General features: G+C 49.4%; 1 protein-coding gene and 1 long non-coding RNA gene across 3 annotated transcripts in view; one reads left to right on the top strand and one right to left on the bottom strand.

The window, feature by feature from the left end:
- Nucleotides 1-16,471, bottom strand: part of SCTR (secretin receptor) — a 52,628-nt gene that overhangs the window by 28,400 nt on the left and 7,757 nt on the right. For both annotated transcript variants that reach the window (XM_080917911.1, XM_080917912.1), the window contains exons 2-4: nucleotides 9,039-9,156; nucleotides 8,796-8,840; nucleotides 1,527-1,634 (exon numbers count right to left, since the gene is read on the bottom strand). In XM_080917911.1, the coding sequence (XP_080774037.1) occupies nucleotides 1,527-1,634; nucleotides 8,796-8,840; nucleotides 9,039-9,156 (271 nt within the window). The remainder of the gene's footprint in view (nucleotides 1-1,526; nucleotides 1,635-8,795; nucleotides 8,841-9,038; nucleotides 9,157-16,471) is intronic.
- On the top strand, nucleotides 4,321-6,271 carry LOC308421512. The gene is made up of 3 exons (XR_013975053.1): nucleotides 4,321-4,901; nucleotides 5,377-5,462; nucleotides 6,103-6,271. It is a non-coding gene; the product is annotated as an uncharacterized lncRNA (long non-coding RNA).

The raw sequence follows: 16,471 nt of genomic DNA, 5'->3' as shown, positions 1-16,471 counted from the left end.
CTTCCGCTGACCAACATTCTGAGGCTAGGAATGACCTGGAGCCAGGCCGCTCCTAGAAGGCCAGGCCTCAGGGTAAGCCCGTGTCCCCACAGTGACACCTTGTGGCATGTAGATGAAGCTGCAGCCACAGAAAACTGATGGGGGGGGCGGGGCTTGGCTGTGTGAATCACCAACAATTCAGACATGGGTGGGAATTCAAGCAATTAACTGCAGAGAAATGTGACCAGGCAGGCATTTGGCCACCTTTGTGGCCACAGGAACTGGATCTTCCTAGTTATGCTGCAGACGGGTAGCTGTGGGGCTCTTAGAAGGCGCTTTTGGGGATACTGGCATACATCCTTTTCAACAGAAAGCTGGCCAGCCATGGGAGGTACCTGGACCTTAGGTCAGTACATCTCTCCAAGCCAACCATGGCTGCATGAATGGCTGAGTCTGAGCTTCACAGACACAAGTACCTGACATGGAGTGGTTCTGCCAAGAGGACAGACCCTGGGTAGAACTGAAGGTGTGAGAACATGGCAGGGGAAAGGGCTTTGATGGACAGGTGAAGGTTCATGAGGAAAATATGGGAGGGGGAGAAGGGAGAGGGAGAAGGAACAAGGAAAATGTTCTAAATTTACTTCCAGGGCAGGGGAGAGGCCAGGTGGGTAGAGAGCTTGTTATGCGAACACAAGTGCCCATGTGTGCCCGTGTTTGGATCCCCAGCAACTGTGTGAAGCTGGGTGTGGCACAGAATGCAGATGTGCTCAGGTAAGGCATCCCTTCAGGAGCCCGGGACCCAGGGAAGCTTCTGGTTACAGCAAGGCCCAGAATAATGGGCACAAAGGCATTCTAGAGACAGGCACTGTGGGTATCTGAAGCAAGGTGACTGGTTGCTAAGGGAACAGAAGTGTTGGAAGAAGGGAGAGGGTTCTTAAACTGGGGTTATGAGGCACATCTTAGCCTATGCTAGTTCCTCTTCCTCTCTTCCTCCTCCTCTTCCTCTCCCTCCTCTTTCTCCTTCCTCCTCTTCTTCCCCTTTCCCCCTCCTCTTCCCTTCCTCTTCTTTCTCCCTCGTCATTTCCCCCCTCTTCTTCCTCCTCTTCTCCTCCTTTCTCTTCCTCTTCCCCCTCTTCTTCCTCCTTCTTCCTCCTCCTCTCCCTCCTCCTCCTTTTTCTCACCCTCCCCTTTCCCTCCTTTTTTATTACCCTTTGTACCCTGAAACCCCACATCATGAGAGAACAACCTGTAGGAGTTGATTCTCTTCTTCAACTCTGCAGAAGGTGGGGAGCAAGCTCAGATCAGAAGGCTTGGCAGCAAGCACCCCTAACACGCTGAGCCAATGCACTGGCCCCAGCCTTCTCCACACTTCCCTAAAGCCTTTGTCTCCTGCTTCCTTCCTTGGGTCCCTGCAACCTCACACACCCATGCAAGGATTTCCCCTTATCCTTTCCCACACGGCTCCTCCTCGGAGCTTCCTGGTGCCCAAGTCCTTATCTGAGAACCATTAAAACCTCTGGTGGGAATGCTTCATGCTGAGTAGTTACCGTTTCTGCTCGAGAGCATCTGAAGGAACTTCGGACATTGCACTTCCACCGTCTGGGCTGGTGCCGAGGAGGGCCAGCAGCTCATGTTGTCCCAAAGCCCCTCACAGCCTGCAGAGAAGATTGGATTGGCCATGGACCAAGGCCACCCACCACCCTTTAACCCCAGTTCCCATTACACACTGACACCTTGAGCTTCATCTTTTGGGGGCTGGGGCATGGATAGAAAGCAGGATCTTACACACACTAGGCAAGTGTTCTGCCTCTGAGATATTTCTCAGCACTTGTCCCCCCCACCCCTGCAGTTCACAAATTCTTTCCCAATAACACTATCAAGCAGAGGCAAGTGATTAACACATAAGCCTACAGGGAACATATTTAACTCATAACACCAAGGCTAAGGAGGCGCATGCTCAGTTGGAAGAGCACTTGCCTAGCATACTCACAAACCCTGGGCTTGGTCTCCAGCACCAGGTAAGCTGGCTGTGGTTGCACGTGCCTATAATCCCAGTAAGGAGGAGGCAGGAGGATCAGAAGTTCAAAGTCATCCTCAGCTACAAAGTAGGTTTGAAGCCAGTCTGGCTACACAAAACTCTGTCTCAAGAAACAAAAACATTGCCATCCAAGTTAGGAGCTTCCCAGGGCCACCGTTTTAGACTGCTACCATTTTTGTCTTGGGTCATACCCTGCCCTTGCCCTGTCCTTCACCTACTTCTAAACTTTCCCAGACCTACTAGGTGCTGGTGCCACTGAAAGAGCAAAGCACACCACATCTGCCTCACCTCCTCTCCCCCAGACCTCTGTACCCTCCTCTACTAGCCCAAGTCATCCTGGCCAGGCCCACTCTCTCTCTCTCTCTCTCTCTCTCTCTCTCTCTCTCTCTCTCTCTCTCTCTCTCTCTCTCTCTCACACACACACACACACACACACACACACACCTCTTTGCCTCTTCATAATGGCCCTGCACCTTCGAGGAATCAACCGATGCCTTGGGACACTGGTTGGAGACTCTGATCTGGCACCAGACGGGGAGCTAGGCAGACACATCCTGCCCATTTCCTGGCTTTGTCAACTCGGTAAGCCACCTCACCGCACTCTGCTTCATGGTTTCTGCTTCACCGAAAGTGGGGGCTGAATCAGATGCCTTGAGTTTCTCCCACAAACACCAAGCCAGAGGCTGGCATTGAGAGTGGAGGGCCCAGAAAAAGACATGGAACTGAGGAGCCTCAGGGATGGCGGAAGCATCTGTTTGCAGAGGGGACTGGCGTGGACACCAAGGGTCCCAGCACTGGTTCACTGGACTCACACTGAGTACCCTCACTATGCCAGGCCCACAGGAAGCCCAGGGCTTCAGTTATAGACCATCAGATAGGCTTCTGCTCTTGGGGACCCTCTGCCTGGTGGACAATAGTGTTCTCTTTGGAAGCTAAGTCAATGACTGCTCCTGTCTCTGTGTGCTGAGAATTGGGGCATTCTGGACACTCAGCTCAGGGAAGAAGGGAAGTCTGGGTGAATTCTCAAAGCATCTCTGGGGAGTTTATAAAGGTTTCTGGGTCTGACTTCCCAATGGCTGAATTAGAAAACTCTAGGCCAAAACCCCAAGAGTTGTGTATTGGACATACTTCCCATTGCTTCTGATGGGAAGTAAAGGGCAGAGCCTCTGTGGTGGGTCAGGTTACCATGGAGACCGTACTGAGAAGGGATAGAGTTGTGATGAGGACACCTCGCTTGTTTGGACAGATGCTTCAACATTGCCTCCTACTGTTTCTCTGTCTCAGGGTTTCATGTATCCCAGAACAGCCTTGAACTCACTACGTATCTGAGGCAGGCCTTGAACTTCTCTCTCACCCACCTACCTCCACCTCCTGAGTCCTGAGATTACAGATTGGCGCTATGATATAATATTCTAACCAAGACAAAGGGAGGGATGGTTTATTGTTTTATATTTCTAGGTTAAACCACAGTGGCAAGAAACCTGAAGCATTTAGTTACTCTATGTCCACGTCAAGAGCAGGCAGAAATGGATGATTGCATGCTTGCTTCCTTTCTTGCTTGTTCTCAGCTCAATTTCTCCTCTTTTACACAGCTTGGGACCCCTGCCTAGAGAATGGTGCTACCCACAGTGAGCTGGCTCTTCCCACATCTATTAACTCAATTAGGACAATCCCCAACAGACACACCCACAGGTCAACCAAAGTAGACCCTCCTTCATTGAGTTTCTCTTCTCAGGTGGCTTTAGGTTGAATCAAGTTAACAGTTAAAGCTAGTCATCACAATCACCATTTATGAATGGCTGGGGTTGGAACCCAGGGATTTATGCATATTAGGTTATCAGCTGAGCCACATCCCAGACCTGGTGGTTGTGATGTGGATAGAAATGTCCCCTACTGGCTCCTGTACTAATCAGTTAGTCCCCAGCTGGTGACACAGTTCTAGGAGACAGTTTTCGAGAGGGGCTTGTTGAAGGGAGAAAGTCACTAGGGTTCAGTCTGTGAATGTTTGCACAGTGCTCAGGCTATCTCTTATGCTCTGTCTCCTGTCCATCGTGAGGCAAACAGCGTCCTTCCGAGCACGTTCTTACCACTACAACATCCTGCCTTACCACAGTCCTAAAGTCAGTAGGGCCGGGGACGATGGATTGAACTCTTGTGAGAAAAATTAATGCCTCCCCTCTTAGGTAGTTTATGCCAGAGCAACAAGAAATCCATCCAGAATAGATAGGGTTGCAGGGACCAGCAAATGATGCCAGTCCCTCGAGGAAGCAGACGGCAGCACTGCAATGCTGCTGAATCTTCCCCCAGGGTCGCCCAGGGAGCCTGGGCAGAAAGCCCTATGCACTTCTGTTTTGGAGCAGCTACAGAGTACCTGTCTGTCCCACCACCCCAGAGGTACCGTGGGTGTCCTCTCCAGGTCTGAGAAGGGTCTTCCCCGGTGTCCCTGGGTGTGACATTAATGTCCACTGTCACTTTGATGGAATGTGGGATCATTTAGGAGGTAAACTTCTGAGCATGTGTGTGTGCTGTAGACGGAGTTAACTAGGGTGGAAAGAGCCACCCTGGGTGTGAGCAGCATCGTCCCATGGGCTGAAGGAACGAGAGAGTGGGCTGACCACAGACATCTGTCTCCTCTCTGCTGACTGCAGTTACAGCTGACTCCTGATGCTGTGCCTACCACATGGACTGGACCCTCAAACTGTGAGCCAAAACCAACCCTGTCCTTTCTGAAGCTGGTCTTGTCATAGTGATGAGAAGAGTAATTGATATAACAGGTGTGACTTGGTCCCAGGAGAGTTCTTTCTAGAAAATGCCGCTTTCCGTTTCCAGCATTTGGAGTCCCAGGAGGCCAAAGAAGAACCCGGGTTCCCCCTTCCTGAAGCAGGTATCCCCGGCTGCCTTCTCCAGTTCTCAGAGCTGTCTGGGGCTGGTCACGTCACCAGGGAATCTTCCGGGGGTCATGTTGGGCAGGATCCAGAGAACAGTCAACCTAGAGCTGGTGGGGCATAGGAACCCCCCCCCCCCGCCGGATGGCTCAGGGCCACACTCCTCATGCCAGCCAGGCCCTGGGCCAGGGTGCAACTATGCCAGGTCTGAGCTACGAGAAGCAGACATTCTGGAACTGAATATTGCAACAGCCCAGGTGTCACAGGGAGTCGGTGGCCCATGTGTGCAGGAAGAACAGAGTCTAGGCAGAGAGACAAAGGCAGGAAGATCATGAAGCTGGGGTCCCATACAGCCTTGCTGTCTCCTCAGCCCAGTGAAGGGTCACCTCCCAGGCTGCCCTCCACATCAGTAGAAATGGCTCTCAACCCTGTTCGTACTGGACACCCACAGAAGTTCTTATTTGTCCATTTCAGCTCCGAGCAAAGACGTCTGAGAGGGGACCTGTGAATTCTTGGCAGCCGAGGAAACTGCTCACATGGAGGGCCTGGCCTTTTCCTTGGTACTTATGTGAACAATTTTTATTTTACTGGTTTTGTGGTTTTTTGAGGATTTACTTTGTCTTTAGACGATGGGAGAAGCTAACAGGATGCTGGGCCTACAGCTCTGCTGGGGGCGGTGCTGGCCTAACGTGTAGGAAGCTCTAAGTCCAGCTCTAGAACCACGGGACCAGGCATGGTGGCACACACCTGAAATCTCGGCACTCAGGAAGTGGAGGATCAGAAGGCTAAGGTCATCTTTGACTACCTAGTGAGTTTGAGGTTAGCCTGAGCTACATGAGACCCTGGAGGGAGGGAAGGAGGGAGAGAGAGAGAGAGAGAGAGAGAGAGAGAGAGAGAGAGAGAGAGAGAGAGAAAGAGAGAGAGATGGAGAGAGAGAGGGAGGGAGGGAGAGAGAAAGAGATGGAGAGAGAGAGGGAGGGAGGGAGAGAGGGAGAAAAAGGAAGAGGATGAGGGAGAGGCATTGGTGGGTAAATGGTGATGAGACCACACCTTACTTGGGACACAGAACTCTGGCTTTGGCTTAAACCTTAACTTCATTTCAGAACTGTAAAAGATGGGCTTGGGGGTAGGGGTGTCACTGGATCTATTTGTCCTTTCAAGTGTGTGGACACTAAAGCTCCCCCCCACCCCGTTCTGCAGTGTATGACAGAGGACGTGGGACACCCGGGCTCTGGGACCCTGCACCTGCTGACACAGGTGGCCGGAAGCAGCCACGGCTCTTCCTCGCCCGAGAAGGGCGTTTTCGACTCTGCAGTGGCTGCATTGCGTGGCCAATGGCAGCAGATTGCAAACCTCCTGGAGGCTGATTTAATGACGGTTTATGTCAACAGAAAAGCATGAACGTAAAAAACTCCCGTGCCTTCCCACTCACGCTCAGGGAGACGCACGCACGGGCTCCCCTTGACGGAGAAGGTAGGGCACAAGGCCCAGAGAGGTCTTGCTGGAGGTCACACAGCCCTAGGTGACAAAAGAATGGACACCCAGGTCTGTTACGACCACAGAACCTACAATTATCTGGCCACCATACTATCCTTTTGGAACACTCTTCTTGTAAGGAGAGCTAGAAACTTCCTCCAGCCCTCTGTGTGAGGACGGTGGCTTCTACAAACCCAGTAGTAAATATCCCAGTAGAGTGGCAGCTCGGGCCATGGCCCCGAGACAGTCCTACAGTGTGGACTGGGGCCCTTAACTCAAAAGAGCTGAAGTCAATGTTTTATGTGGTAAGTGTTCCAGGCTTGGTGACTCTCCAAGAGTGGCATTTCCTGTCATTTGTCTTGTTTTCAAACATTAACTTCTACCTGAGAGAAGCAACAGCTTAACCATTAACCCCAGACCCCCAGCCGAGAGTCCCCTGGCCACTCCTGAGCCACTAGCCAAGATGGAGCCATTCAAGGTATTGAGAGCTGAGTCTATTGGAAACCCACGGAGGTAGCAGGGCAGGCGAGGACCACACCTCAACCCTTCCCAGGCCTCACACCGGGCTCCGAGCGTTTGACACCTGCCTGGTTCTAAGCAAAACCCTCAGCCAGTCTCTCTCTGTCTCTCTGTCTTTCTGTCTTCCTGTCTCTGTGTGCATGTATGTGCATGTATGTGCATGCATGTGATCTCCTGTATTCATGTGTGTGCCTATATGTGTGCATGTGTTCCTGTTTATATGTGTATATGCACGTATGTGTGTGAGTATGCCTGCACACGTGAGTGTGTGTGTGTGAGTGTTTCTTTGTATTCATGTGGGCTGCATGTGCACATATGTGCTTGTGTTTCTGTGTACTCATATGTGTGTGGGTGCCTGTGGAAGTCAGAAGACAACCTGAGATGCCAGATCCTGCTGCTGAGCGTCTGTTGCTGGTCTGAAACTCTCTAGTCCGGCTGTCCTGTGAGCTTCAGGAAACCGTTCATGGCCTCCAGCCGGGCACTGAGATTCCAAGTGCGTGCTACCAGACTTGGGAAGTCTGACTCAGGCCCTTGTGCTTTTAAGGCAAATACGTAGTGGAGCCATTTCCCCAGCCCCAAGCTGTCTTCTTAATGATGCACTCTGGCTAGGAATACAATTAACACTTACAAACAAAACTTATAATAGTGCTGGTTGATGATAACAAGTATTTATCTATGTACTGATTGACTGACCGTGACCCTAGGGATTGAACGGACGGAATGTCCACGGTAGGCAGGTGATAGGTCACTTGAGCAACATCCCTAGTTCCAACGAGGAATATTTAAACTCATAATCGCTGTGCCTTACCCACTATATCTCATTTATTATTGTAATTCTGAAACAGACATGATCGTCTCCATTCTAGAGATCGAACTCAGAAGGGCGAACAATTTCCTACAGTCACAACCAGTGACTGCTACTCATCCCTGAACAGGGATGCTGGGGTTGACTAGCAGGGCCTTCTTTGGAAGTCAGGAGTGGAAGGGCGCTAATACGGCCATATTTGCTAAGATGCTCCCTGGCAGGGCTGGAGAGATGGTTAAGCTGGGAAGCTCAGTGGTTAAAACACTTATTATTCCTGCAAAAGATCTGGGTTTGAGTCCCAGCACCCACATACTGGTTCAGACCTTTCATAACTTCAGTTCCAGGAGATCCCATGTTGTTTTCTGACCTCCCCAGGCACTGGAAATGCATGCTACACACAGACATATGTGTGAGGAAAATCTCATATATGTAGAATAAAATAAATAAATCTAGAAATAAAATGTTAAAGGTTTAAAGATGCTTCGTAGTCCTTATAGGGCTTTCAGAGAGAGGGCGTCAGGCGTCACCAGCATCTCTATCTAGTGCTGAAAGAAATCCTCTCAGCAGGATGCTCTCAGGCAGTCTGTTCTGAGTTTCCTATTCTACACCAGCAAATGTGTTTCCTTCCCCCTACTTCAGGCATCCTGGTGCTATGCTGCCCCTCCTTGCTCAGCACAATGGGCCAAGAGTGTGGAGGGGGGACCAGGGATACTGTGACACACTTCCCACCAAACCTTCCCTTTGCACTGGGGAGGTGACTTTGATGGGTCAAGTGCTTGCTTTGCAAACATGAGGACGTGGGTTCAGAGCCCCAGAACCTACATAAAGCTAGCTGTAAAGTCACACATCTGCAATGCCAGCATACCTGTGGGAGAAAAGTACAGAATAGTCCCTGGGAGCTTGCAGGCCAGCTAGCCTGGGATGGGCATCAGTGTTGAAACCTTGTCTCAAACAAGGTGAGAGGCAAGGAATAGTTGTCCTCTGTCTTCACAGATACAGCCTACACACATACACATATGTGTGTCATACACCCACCACACACGTACACACAGTCAGAGATTTATAAGCTAACAAAAGTGAATAAAAAACTCACCTTGATAAACTGGGTGTGAAGAAGCTGATGGTGAGAATACGCTGGCTGTTTCCAAAGAAAGGAGACAAGAAAATGCTGTCTCTGAGTCCATGAACACCACGTACCCGATCTGACAGCTTGCTGATTGAGCGCACAAAAATGGACCCACCCCGGACAGCCCACCTGGCCCTGATGACAAGTTTCCCACCCCGATGACTGGACAGTTCCCCCTTGGAGGACACTGGGCTGAGGGAGGCCTCCTACCTGATGCTGTCTCTGGGCCCAGAGCTCCTTTCTTTTCTCTGGAGAGTTCCTGAAGGCACTGGGCCCTTTCCTCTAGCAGCACACGACGCACGTCACACAGTCGGGGCAGAGCTCCGACCTACAAGAGGAACACCGAAGATTCCCGTCCGTGCTGCTGGTGGACCCTGTCTTCCTCAAACAAAAGGGGCAGGCAGGCAGATGGTGACGGAGAGGGTGGGCAGACCGACTCCCACACGGGTCTCCAACATTAGCTCCAGCACTGCAGCGAGAATCTCCACCTGGAGGCCTCATAACCTTACTCTATAAGGATGACATCTTCACTACTAGACTGGGATCAAAATGGTTTCTATGGATACCAACCCTCTGCCTCCCAGTCAGAAATAGAGAAAAAGAGGAAGAGGAGCACCTTAGCCCCACTCCCCTTTTTGAGGGTACACTTACAATGACCCTCTACTTGGTCCCCACTTAAAAGACCCACCATCTCCCAACAGAACCAAGCTTGGGTAACTCTTTAACACACGGGATTTGGGGAACATTCCAGAATCAATTTTTAGGAAAAAAATTAAGTAGCAAACATACACAGACATGTGTGGCTAAAAAGTATAAGATGATAAAAGAATTCAACGGTCTAAATAAATGCATAGAGATATGTCTTGTTTCTGGGTCCTCACCCAGCCTGTTCTCGGTGGATGTTATCAAATCGAAACTGCAGCTAAGACCCTCTACTGACCAATCTTCTCCTCTTCCCAGAATTCCACTGGGTCGGCTACAGAGCGACTTTGTAAGACTGCCTGCTTCTCTGAGAAGCTTAGTGCTGCCTTTACTCCGGTTCTTCTCTCTTTTTGTAAAGGTTGCTCACTGCCACGCCAGCTTAGTTCAAATGACACAGCGACTTTTTCCTTCTCCGCCCTCCTCCTCCAGGCAGCAGCTAAGATTTACAGCTTACCTGACCTGGAATTTTTCTCTTAAACTCAGATTAAGTTGATCTGGAGCTTCAAACAAATGCACTTAAGATGGAAATGTGGCTTGGGTGGAAGCATCTATGAAGCCCGAATAAAGCCTGGTGGGTTCAGTCCCCAGGTGATATGGTCCATGCCTGTAATCCTAGCACATGGGAGATGAGGGCAGAGGATCCAGGTCTAAATATGATCCTGCCTTAAAAAACAAGAAAGCAAACAGAAACCTCTTAATGCACCCAGGTGAGCGTCACACTGGTTTATTCTAGATATGTGGGTGTGTGTGCGTGAGTGCATGTGCATGTGTGTGTGTGTGTACGTGCTTATGTGTGCATACATGTGCATGTATACACATGTGTGCAGGTGCACATGCCTGTTTTTGACAGTCTCACTGAACCTGAAGCTGACTGATTCAACTGGTGTCTCGGTTGCTTTTTTGGTTGTTTGTGAACACGGCACAAGCTATAGTCATCTGAGAAAAGAGAATCACCACTGAGAAAGTGCCTCCGTACGACTGGGCATTTTCTTAACTAGAGGTTGACGATGATGTGTCCAGTGCCCTGTCGGTGGTGCGGCCCCTAGACTGATGACACTGTGTGACATGAGAGCACAGGGTAAGTAAGCCACAGGGAGCAGGAAGTGCCAGAAAGCGCTCTCCTCCATGGTCCCTGCTACAGCTCCTTCCAGTGATGGATTACAGCTGTAAAATGAAACACACCCTTTTCTCCACGAGTTGCTTTCATGGTGTTTTATCACAGCATTAGACAGCCTGTTATTAGTGTGTGCAGGGACATTCATACATGTATTTGGCATACTTATTGGCTCAGTACTTGCCTTGCAAGCATTCAATCCCCCCAAATCCACATGAAAAAGAAAAATGAGCTAGGCACATGGTCATAATATATTTTATATGTAAATAAAATTCTCAGTGGATAGATTCAAATAATTTTTAAAGGACAGACATGGAAATGCACGTTAATTCCCCACCGGGGAATGACGGATGCCTGAGGCTCACTGGAAAGTTCCAGGTCACTGAGAGACCCTGTGTCAAAACAAACCAAGAACAGGGTGGCCAGTGCTCAAGGTACAGCTAAGTTTGTCCCCTGCCCTCCACATATATATATGTACACATGCATGTGTGTGCTAACACACACATGCACACTTATACACAAACACAAATACACCTGCACATGCACTGCTGATAGTTTTGCATGAAATTTACAGGAGCCAAAAGTTAAACAAAGAAGAAAAGATTGCTGAAGTCTACAGAAACAAAATTCCTTTAATGGTTTAATACACACACGAAGTTTCTATTACTACACGCTCTTCCTCATTTCTCTTGTACCAGAACCAGAAAGGTTAAAACAAACGTGGCCACGCTCCCTCCTTAATGTCTGCCTGTTTCTCCCTCAGCAACCATTTCCTGCTCCGTTTCATTTTTATCCCCACATTTTTAGTTTGCATGTTCTCTTTTCTCCTTCTCCCTTGTGTGTGCATTCATGTGTGTGCACTTGTGTGCATCTGTGTGTGGAGCCCTGGACAGCCTCACATGCATGAGCACCTCAGACACTGTCTGTCTTAGTTGTTTTGTTTTGAGATAAGGTCTCTCCCTGGCCTGACACTTGCGAAGGATGCTAGGCTGGCTGACCTGCAAGGCTTTCCTATTTACCCACGTCTGCCTCTCCAGTGCTGGAGTCACAGATGCATGCCACTGCGTCCAGATCTTTCTTTTTTGTGTATATTCTGGGGATTAAACTCATTTAAAATGTTATTTTATTAGATTATGTATAAGTGTGTATATCTACATATGGTGATGTGCATAAGTGCAAGTACCCACAGAGGCCAAAAGAGGGCGCCAGACCCCTGGGGCTGGAGGTTGAAGCAGTTACAGCGCCACCTGACTGTTTCGGAGAGGCAGCACTCGCTCTTAATCCCATCTCTCTAGCGTCCCCACATCCTTAAAACAACACTAGTTCTTAGACTTTGGGAACATCTCAAGATTCCTATTAAGGCCATTAAAGAAAGATCCAGATGTTTTAAATTCTCCCTAGAAAATATTTCTCACTCCAGATTCCGTACACTCTGTTCATGTCACTTTCGGTGAAAGCAACGTTCCATGTTTATAATGGCTTCTTTGGACAATGACATACTGTTGGCTGTTGAAGCCAGTTTGGTAAGAGGATTATGTGGCCTTGGGCATTCTTTTTTCCCTGAGATCAATAATTGCTGTGCTTTCCCCTCTAACTAGTTTCTGTGTGCCTGTGACTGGCCTTCCCTTCCCTCCTCCCCATGTTTTTCTAGAATTCCTGCTAGTCAGATGGCGGCCATCTGATCGGCACCCTGGTCTTTCAGCTTTCTGAACTTTCCCCCCACCATTTCTATGAAAGAGTTCCTGGATATTATGTGACAACTCTAGCTCTTTTTGTTCTCTTGTGAGACAAGGTCTCAAATTGCCAGGCCAGCCTTAAACTCCCTGTGTAGCCAAGGATAACTTTAAACTCCTGATCCTCCTGCCTCCATATCTCTCCAACCACACGCCCAGTGCTAGGATTACAGTCACACCCTCTGGGGCTTGAACCCAGGGCCTTGTGCGTGCTAAGCAAGCATTATACCAACTGAGCCAAGCAAGTCCCCAGCTCTACTAGTTTTTTTTTTCATTTTTTTAATTTTATATATTTTAATTCAATTTTGGTATTGCCAGGGTATAGCCTGTGCTAATTTTTATTTTTAAAAGATGTGATTGGTTTTTACTTATATGTATATAACTGCATGAAAATATGTACATGCAGTGCCCTCGGGGGAGAGAAGAGGGTTCTGATTCTCTGGAACCAGTTATGGATAATTGTAAATCACCGTGTGGATGCTGGGAACGGAACCTATGTCCTCTCCAAGAATAGCAAATACTTTTTAACTCCTGAGACACCTCTCCAGGGGCTTCCTTTTTAAAGAACTGGTATTTGACTTGTCATCTCTGAATCTTTACTCATCCAACAGCATCTGTGTGAGGAATGGTACCCTCTGTCCTAACTCACAGTTAAGACTATGGCATAGCGTAGAAGTTCGTATTTGCAGCTGGACGGTCCTCTGACACCCTCCACCTCTGTCTTTGGATGTTTTCCAAATGGAAGACATGTTTTACTGTAGAGCCAAAACTCCTCCCCAGGAGCAGCCCTGCATCTGTATTTGTTGCTCTTTGTCTCCAGACCATGGATGACGCAAAAGAGAAAAAGAAATGACCAAGTTTGGGACAATCTGTATGCTCTTGGATTCTTGGCCCAGCCGTGGGGTGTAATGTCAGCCTACCCTGTTCACCAAGCAGATGGACTAGAAGCTACGGGCAGCCATAGTCTGTCCTTGAGAAAGCAATGGAAGAGCTCAGCCCAGTCTGGAAGTAGGGGGTAGTGAGGTGAAGCAGAGACCAACAGAAGAAAGGAAAGATGCTACACTCTATTAGTCATTGTTAGTTTAATTTTGGACTCAAGTCTAAAAAGACAAAAATATAAGATGACAGAAATTTAAAATCTGCCCAGTTCTTGGATGCATATAAGAGGGCTTGGCTGGTGAAATGTTGGGTAAGTGTGAGGGCCTGCGTTTGGATACCCAGGATCCATGGGAAGAGTGGGGGCATGGCACCTTACTTTAGCGATCCCAAGGCTGGCACGGTGGGGACAACAAAAGTAAGGAGAATCCCTGGGTCTTGCTTGCCAATTCACTTAGCCAAATCCACAAGCCCCAAATCCCTGTCTGTGGAGATGACTCAGGAAATACACAGTTTGTTCTGCAACCACCAGAACCCACGTAAAAGCCTTGTGACCGTGGTGGCCCTCCCTGGTGGCTGGAATGCCAATAACTACAATGTAGAGGCAAAGGCTACAAGGCCAGCTGTCTAGGTAAACTAGCATAACTCTCTAGTCCCTGGCTCAGTGAGAGACAGCCTCAGATAACAACCCGTGGGGCCCGGAGAGGTGGCTCAACAGTTAGAAGCACTTGCTGCTCTTGCAAAGGACCCAAGTCCACTTCCTGGTACCCATGTTGGATGGCTAGCAATCTCTTGTGATTCCTGGGGACCAAGTGCCCTCTTCTCACAGGCTCATGTTTCCATGTCCAGTTGCATATGCACACACACACTTATAAGCACATGCGCACAACACACATCTAAATGCTGAAGAAAGTGAAAAGACTCATCATCATCATCCTGATCTTCATATCCCATAATGCAATCCCTTGCCTGACAACTTGAGTGTGCAAAAAAGTGTTTTTGGTATCAGAGCAATAGAGTTTAAGACAGTGAAAAAGAAGGGAACTCACTGTCATCTGACCAGGTGAGAATACCAAACGTCATCATCAAACATTGATTGGCATGTCTATAATCCAACAGGCTGCTTATCTGAGGATACAAGGGCAATGGGATATGACTTCCACTCTTGGATCATGGTCTTCAGTGGGTACAGAGAGGTCAGCGGCTAGGGTGTGTGGTGGCAACAGCTTAGAGGGAGATGCGGGCTGGGGAAGGGATATCTATAAAGACTTGGCAATGAAGGAAATGGCAATGCTTAACCCAAGTGCTGAGGTGACAGTAGCATGTCCAGGTGAAGAGGGGTCAACAATGAGGGTCTCTGGGTGGGGAACCAAAGCTTAAATAGGATGATCTAAGTACAGAGAGGTGAGGTGGGTGAATGAGTGGATGGATGGATAGATGGATAGATGGATGGATAGATGGATGGATGGATGGATGGATGGATGGATGGATGGATGGATGGATGGATGGGTGGGTGGGTGGGTGGGTGGGTGGATGGATGGATGGATGGATGGATGGGTGGGTGGGTGGGTGGGTGGGTGGATGGATGGATGGGTGGGTGGGTGGGTGGATGGATGGGTGGGTGGGTGGGTGGGTGGATGGATGGGTGGTGGGTGGGTGGGTGGGTGGGTGGGTGGGTGGGTGGGTGGGTGGATAGATGGATGGATGGATGGATGGATGGATGGATGGATGGATGGGTGGGTGGGTGGGTGGGTGGGTGGGTGGGTGGATGGGTGGGTGGGTGGATGGGTGGGTGGGTGGATGGATGGATGGATGGGTGGGTGGGTGGGTGGGTGGGTGAGTGGGTTGGTAGATGGATTGGTGGATGGATGAGCAGACAGCAGGGCTGCTGTAGAAGGTCATTTGATGACATCAGCAAAGAGCGAGGACAATGACCATGAGCAGAAGGATCCTGTGACCTGAGAGGATACAGCTTGAGGAACTACACAGAGGCAGGTGGGAGGCAGGGACACAGGGGCAGAGCCAGGACAGGACCACCAGCTCCACATGCCTGCAGGGAGCTGTACTGCTTGGCCCCTCTGCTTAGGTCAGAAGAATGTGTTCTTCCTGACCCCATGTCTCTATCACTGTGTCCTTTCTATTTCTCAGATGATGTGCTACTGTGACTTGAGTGTGTCACCAAGGCTCTTCTGTTGTAAACTCAGATCCATTCCCAACACACACATACACACACACAAACACTGAGAGGGGGGAAGGTGAGTGTTTGTGTGTGTGTGTGTGTGTGTGTGTGTGATGTATGGGTTAGAGTTATCCTAGGGGTGTGTATCCAATGAAGGGTTACTTGCTTGCTCTCTCTCATACACACATGTACACACACACACACACACACACACATACACACAAAGACTCATGCACAGATGCATACACACGCATACACACACCTTGTCACTTGCCTTTCTTCTATGGTGACATAGTGTAAAGAACCTAGCCAGGGGCAGCTCCCCAATACTGGATTCCCCATCCTCTGAAACTGTACTAAATGAATCTCTGAGCTGGAAAGATGTTCGGCTGGCATGGCAGCATGAGGACCTGGGTTTGATGGCCAGGATCCATGTTAAAAGGCATGGCTGTGAGTTTTTACAATTGCAGCCCTGGAGACGTGGAGACAAGGGGGTGCCGGGGTCTCACTGACCCGCCAGCATCCGTCAGCAATAAGGACAAAGGAGAGACTTTGCCTCACAACAACAAAGTAGATGGCACATGCACACACACACATAGGCACATGCACACACATGCATAGGCACATGCACACACATGCATAGGCACACGCACACACATGCATAGGCACACGCACACACATGCATAGGCACACGCACACACATGCATAGGCACACGCACACACATGCATAGGCACACGCACACACATGCATAGGCACACGCACACACATGCACAGGCACACGCACACACACGCATAGGCACATGCACACACACGCACAGGCACATGCACACACATGCATAGGCACATGTACACACATGCACAGGCACATGCACACACATGCATAGGCACATGCACACACATGCATAGGCACATGCACACACATGCATAGGCACATGCACACACATGCATAGGCACATGCACACACATGCATAGGCACATGCACACACATGCATAGGCACATGCACACACATGCATAGGCATATGTACACATTTCCAAAA

Source organism: Micromys minutus, assembly GCF_963924665.1.
Source record: "Micromys minutus genome assembly, chromosome: 6".
NCBI classification, from domain to species: Eukaryota; Metazoa; Chordata; class Mammalia; order Rodentia; family Muridae; genus Micromys; species Micromys minutus.
This window is presented reverse-complemented; position numbering and strand designations above follow the sequence as displayed.